The 6,947-nt window shown below is 36.0% G+C and overlaps 1 protein-coding gene across 1 annotated transcript in view; it reads right to left on the minus strand.

Moving 5' to 3' along the window:
* Positions 1-1,058: 1,058 nt before the first annotated feature.
* LOC105811445 (olfactory receptor 51A4-like) overlaps positions 1,059-6,947 on the minus strand; it is an 8,503-nt gene continuing 2,614 nt past the window's right edge. Inside the window, 1 exon segment of the mRNA XM_012645639.1 lies at positions 1,059-2,001. Coding sequence (XP_012501093.1) covers positions 1,059-2,001 — 943 coding nt within the window.

The following is a 6,947-nucleotide window of genomic DNA, read 5'->3' on the forward strand; positions in this document are numbered from 1 at the left end:
AGGGTTTGTGACAATGGGATTTTGTCATCAGGGAGAGAGATTGGGCTCAACTCCAAACAAGCAAGAGAAAGTAAAAATTTATGAAGAAGGAATAGGGATGGGAGGATAGGTTAATGGATGGAAAAACGAACATCATAGGTAGGGGGGATTTGGGTTCAACTCACCTAACAGGATTCTTGCTGAAGGCATGCCTCAGGTGATAAGACATGGACTGGAGACTGGTAGAGTATGAGGAACCCAATTGTATATCTAGGGTAATCAGATATGGAGGGTGATGGATCTGGTTAAATTGACTTAGCAGGGTTTGGTTCTTGCTAAAATTGGACAATATGGAGATAAACATGAAAGTCCAAAGTCAAGACCTAGCTGAGAAGAGAGTTCAGAGGAAACTGAGTAGAATTTGATTAAGGAGAGAATCTTTGTCATTAAGTAGAACTTTCATAGAAACCTGAAAGAGAGGAAACTGTCTAAATCGAATAGCTTAAAAGACACCATTTGAATGCTCAGGAAAGAAATATTGAGGCAAATGAAACTGGTAAATAAAACCAATGTTTATATTATTTTTGTAAACTTTTCATGTATACATATTTGTTTGATTGGTCCATGTGTAAGAGTGTCATTCTCTATCTTAATTTCAGTTTCTGACAGCAGTGCATATCTCACAGATGTCAAAATTATGTATTGAATATAAAAATTTTAAATAAAGAAGCGAGCAATCTTTGGCCATTTCTGATCACTATCTAGTTGTCATATAAGTATATACTATTAATTTTCAAATGAGCACATAGAATATTCCTTTAATCATAATGAAAATGACAAGAACACCCTGTGTTCATAGGCCTGGCAAAGCAAGCTGGGTGAAAGTAGAACCCAAGCATACATTTTGTTTATATCAGAGGACCAAGTCTAAATCTCAAACCAACAAATTTGCAAGTGTGATTCTTTAATTCTAATAAACAAGTGGAGAGATGATACCCTGAAGTGATTACTATGTGGTCTGGTTTCTTCTTGATTCATTCCACTTGGTCACTGAGTTTTCATATGGTTAAGCATTCCCGTCAGCTTTGCTTCCAGCACAGTTTTCCTAGGACCAGATTTCTTATCTGCTGGCTTTTCACACAGTACACAATGGGGTTCATCAATGGCGGTACCAGCAGAAAAACAGCAGCCATGAGGATCTTAATGAGTGGGGAACTGTGTTTGGCAAACCGGGAGATGACAGATAGGGAGATAATGGGCACATAGAAGATGAGCACAGCACAGATGTGGGAAACACATGTATTGAGGACCTTGAGCCTTTCCTTTTATGATGCTATGCTCAACACTGCTTTCAGTATCAGAATGTAGGACATGAAAATAAAGATCAAATCTAGAATGCCTGTGAGAGCCACAAATAAGCCATAGATGACATTAACTTTGTTGTCAGAGCAAGCCAGCTTCATGACATCCTGATGCAGGCAGTAGGAATGGGACAGGAGGCTCTTCTTACAGTATCTTAGATGTTTTAGAGTGAAAGGGAAAGGGAGGACCAACAGCAAATTTTTGAGAGCAAACGCAATTCCAATTTGAAGGACTCTGGCACTGGTAAGGATGGAGGTGTATCTCAGAGGGTTGCAGATGGCAATAAAGCGATCAAAGGACATAATGAGAAGTACAGATGACTCCATAGCTGAGAATCCATGAATGAAAAACTCCTGGGCAATACAGCCATCAAGGGAAATTCCTGGAGCATTGAACAAGAAAATCCTTAGCACGATAGGTAGAGAGGAGAAGGATAGTCCCAGGTCAGAGAGAGCCAACATGGAGAGAAAGTAGTACATGGGTTCATGCAAAGAAGTCTGTGTTTTTACAAAGAAGAGGATGGTGCAATTCCCCAGGATGACAACACTGTAGATGAAACATATGGCGATAGAGAGCCAAATGTTGGCAGGCTCCATACCTGGAATCCCAACCAAATAGAAAACAGAGATTTCAATTCCAGAGGTATTGAGGATAAACATACTGGTATGGAAAGGAAAAAAATGAGAGGTTCAGAAGAGGCTTCCCATAATTCTACAAGAAGATTGGCTCATATGCCTGACTCTATCTTATTGAAATCATTGAGATCTTGTGAAACCAAATATATAGGTATAATTCTTAGATACAAACCTAAATAGAGAAAAATAGGTAGAGAAGTAGACATCAATATCTAACTAAAAACAAAAACTGAGAGAAAAAGAACACAAATTGTTATCAAAATGTAGTCTTATAACATATGCAGATTATAATGGGTACAAGTCCTATAGAGAGACTATTGTTCAACTATAATAATTATCTAAGCACCTATTATATCAATTTCTAAAACCTGAGATTTTGTTTTTTTGTGTAAATATTGCAATCTACATCCTATTAAGAACTTGTTTAAAATTTCAATACGTTTACATACAATTTATAAAAGTTACCATATTTATAAAGTATCTTCAACGTAACTATGCATTGCCTAATCTTTTCATAAAATCTTTTTTCATATATCTTGAAAATATGTTGTCATTTTTTATAGATGATTTTGCATATTTTGTAAAATTAACTTTTTTAGAAACCTTATGATATTGTTGCTACTATTTACAGAATCATTTATTATCTATTATTTTTTCTATTTTTTCTTAGTGATTAATGTTTATGCAAAGGAACTATATAGATTTTTGTTGTAGAAGCCTACCATCCCATGTTGTTCTTTCTCTTTGTGTCCTCCCTTCCTGCCATGGGTTTCTTTTCTTTTTTTTTTTTTTTTATTTCAGGATATTATGAGGGTACAAATATTGTGGTTACACTTTATGTCTTTGCCTCACCCAAGCGAGGGTTAGAGGCAAGCCCTTTCTCCCTACAATGTTCTCTGTGTCCTTTAGTTGCGGGTTTACCCCCCCATCCCCCTAATCCCTGGAGAGTATTACTGCCATGTAAGCACCCTAGTGTTGATCAGTTAGTACCAATTTGATGGCGAGTACAAATGGAACCCATTCTTCCAATCTTGTGGTGCCTCACTTTGGATAATGGGCTTAAGTTTAATCCAGGAAAGTATAAGAGGTTCTAGATCACTGTCATTTCTTATCATTGAGTAATATGCCATTGTATATATATACCAAATTTTAATAATCCACTCAAGGATTGACGGGCACTTGGGTTGTTTCCACATTCTTGCAATAGTGAATTGTGCTGCCATAAACATTCGGGTGCAGATGTCTTTATCATAGAATGTCTTGTGCTCTTTTGGGTAGATGCCTAATAGTGCTATTGCTGGATCGAATGGTATTTCTATTTTTAGCTCTTTGAGGTATCTCCAAATTCTTTTCCACAGAGGTTGCCCTAATTTGCAATCCCACCAGCAGCGTAAGAGTGTTCCTGTCTCTCCACATCCTCGCCAGCATTTGTTGTTTTGGGATTTTTTGATAGAGGCCAATCTCACCGGGGTTAGGTGATATCTCATTGTGGTTTTGATTTGCATTTCTCTAATGATTAGAGATGTTGAGCATTTTTTTATATGTTTGCTGGCCATTATTCTGTCTTCTTTTGAAAAGTTTCTGTTCATTTCCTTTGCCTATTTGTTGATGGGGTTGTTTGATTTTTTCTTGTTGATTTTTTTGAGTTCTAGATTCTGGCTATCAGCCCTTATCAGATGTGTAGAGACAAAATATTTTCTCCCATTCTATGGGCTGTCTATTCACCCATAGATAGTTTCCTTCCTTCCTGTCATAGGTTTCTGAGCACTTCTGGATTCCCTGTAGCAGCCTTAACCCTATATACACCTCTATAAAGAAATGTTTCAATAAACCATCTTTGGTGGACCCTTGGTGTGCATCCATTTATTGCTAGCATCTAGTCTTTAGGAAGCTCTTTTTATCATTGATATTCTACATATTGACCTACATTGAATGTAGGTCAATATGTAGTGTACAGGTGGGGATTATCAATTTATTTTGCTGAGAACTTGTTGAATAATTTCAATCAGAAAAGTCATACATTTCTTATATTTTTAATATCATCTATCACCTATTCAGCATTTTATATAGCTGAAAAAATGTTGAAGCTCGCAACCTTCTGAGTTAGATTACTTCATATTTTCAAATTTGTCATTCATTTGTGGTGCATTTTCAGTGTATCCCTTAGTACTATCTTCTTATTTACTAATTCTAACTTTGTTGGTATCCAGTCTCAAATGTATTGCAACTATTGAGTTTTATTTCAACTACTCTATTTTTGCTATCTAATGAAGTTTACTTTAAATGACGATACATTTCAATTTCTATCTACCAACCCCCTTATAACTTTTATTCATTTTATTGCTGTTATGCTTCCTTTAATTTTTGAGAATCTTAAACATGCCTACTTTAAAAATTTATTTTATTTTATTTTTTTTTATTTCAGCATGTTATGGGGGTACAGATGATTAGGTTACATATGATGCCCTTACCCTCCCTCCCCCCCAAGTCCGAGTTTTATTTACTGTTTTTTTTGTTCTCATGAGTGAATATTATTTTTAATTTTTTTTATTTTTAATTGACAAAAAATAACTGACATACATATGGGGTATAGTGTGAAGTTTGATGTAAATATACAATGTAGAGGGATTAAATGAAGCAAATTAACATTTCTATCTCTCAAATACTTACCATTTATTTCTGGTGAGAACATTTGAAATGTACTCTTTCAGCAACTTTGAAATATGTAGGACATTATTATTAACTACAATCACCAGGCTCTGCAATAAGTCAAAAACACTTATTTCTCCTGCCTGATTGACACTTTGCACCCTCTGACCAATATTTTCCCAGCTCCCCTTCCCTTTGTTATTGACATTGTAGCATTTCTTTCCATATTAATCTTCATATTTGTTCTGAACTTTATTTGTACTCTCATCTTGAGTGGAAATTTCCTTGTTTGTTTGATGATTATTTTGTTTGTGACCCATGATTAGACATGGTAGTTGGCTTTTCCTCAGTCCCTGAAGTTTGTTAATAGTTTTAGGTTTTTTAATAATAGTTAAGGGATCTTGTTACAAAAGAGAAATGAGTACAGTTTCACTCAATTTTCCCATCTACCCCAAGACCCAGCTCATTACAGGTTGCAGATTTTTGCTGTGACAACAGCTATTTCTACTCTCCATGTGTGTTAACAGCTTCATTTTTCAAGCAGGGTACCTTAGAATGGTCCCTTGTCAAATACTGAGCACCAGCATGCAGAGTCCCAGGCAGGTGTTAAACTGCCAACCACCAATGTATCTCTAGACTAGGAGCCAAGAGGGTCCATGGATTCAACTTCAACACACAGTATTTTTACACTGAATCTCATTATCTATCTATGTATCATCTGGCATCTATCCAGCATCTATCTTTCCGTCTAAGGAGCATGACAATAACTTTTTTAATCACCTTTATACTTTGCCTATTATTGATACATGTTTGATATGATTGAGTTGGCCACTATATCATATTAAATGGAATTGTCCATCAAAACTTAGATACAATTGTATAAATGTAACCTATTAGAGCATATCTTTAGGAAAAATCAATTTTAAGGAGAATTATTTGACCATAGACTCTTCTAAAATAATGACTTATTGTACTAATTTATTTAATAATATATTAGAGCTAATGGCAGGTTTCACTATCAATCCTTATTATGAGGAATTTGATTATATCTCTCATATATGAAATGTTCAGGTAGTTTCTACTACTACTATTCTTTACTCTCCTTCTATCCCCAACTCTAATCACTGTGATCCACCCTCATTTGTTTCTGAAATGTTACTGCTGCTTCCCGTACTTTTATGGATTTCTGAATATTTTTCTGGCCTGAACCTCATCTCCAACTTCTTGTACTTATTTCCCTCTTCTCAAACTACTTCCATCTCTGGGCTGTCTTTAAACATTTTTGTGATATATATAACCCTTAAAGACGAGGTATCAAAGGAATAGACATTGAGAAAGAAATTTCTTTGGACATTTAGAAGAAATCCCTAGGAAGTTCTGGATTGAGTAAGAAACTATATGCAAAACAAATAAACAAATGAAAAAGTAAGGGGAAAAAACAGGCAAGTGTTAAAGACTCTTACACAAATTCATAGGAAGGCAATAAATACATTGTTAATATGACTGATGCTACTGTGCTGTCTGCCTTCAACACTAATCCAGTTGTGCTGCGTGGCTCAACCACCACTAACAGGCTGTCTGCGTGTGTTAGCCCTGGTGTCCTCCGAATTCCAAGCCTGTTTCTGATGCTAATCTGAAAGGGGTGTGTAAGTGTTCAATGGAAACTGAAGATTCATTCCAACAGGGATTGTGTAAGAGTCATTTGTTTATTTGGCCCATATAGTTGAATAGAGCTGTTGGAAATTCTTTCCCTCCAGGACAGAGGCTCAAAATGTATTTAACATTAAAATTTTGCGGTAAGTGAAATGTTTGAGAAAAATATTCTACTTTCGCTGCTTGGGTCCTTCTTCTGCCTGGCTTGTCTGCTGAACCTATGCAGCTCGGGCTTCACTTCCTCAGCCTTCCCTGTCGTTGACTCCATCTCCACTCCAAGCGGCTCCTCCAGTGGCTGTGTGGAGACTCTGCTCCTCTTTCGCCTCCCTCCCAAATGTCCTCTAGCAACCTTTCTCCCAAGACTCATTAGATTGCCAAGATGTTGGTACTGTTCTTGACATATAATAACTGCTTTAACGGGTCTGAATTTTTAAGTCAATTTATACTTTCTTAAGATTTGAGTTTTAAATCCCTCCATACAAAATCCAGTTAATAACTTTGAGCTCATACAAACTCTCTTAATTGAATAAAAATTACTTGTTTCATAATCAATCAACATCAATACATGAGTGGATTAATAAACTGTGGTGTATGTATACCATGGAGTACTATTCAGCTTTAAGAAACAATGGTGATATAGCACCTCTTGTATACTCCTGGATAGAGCTG

Source organism: Propithecus coquereli, unplaced genomic scaffold (assembly GCF_000956105.1).
Source record: "Propithecus coquereli isolate 6110/MARCELLA unplaced genomic scaffold, Pcoq_1.0 Scaffold235, whole genome shotgun sequence".
Lineage (NCBI taxonomy): Eukaryota > Metazoa > Chordata > Mammalia > Primates > Indriidae > Propithecus > Propithecus coquereli.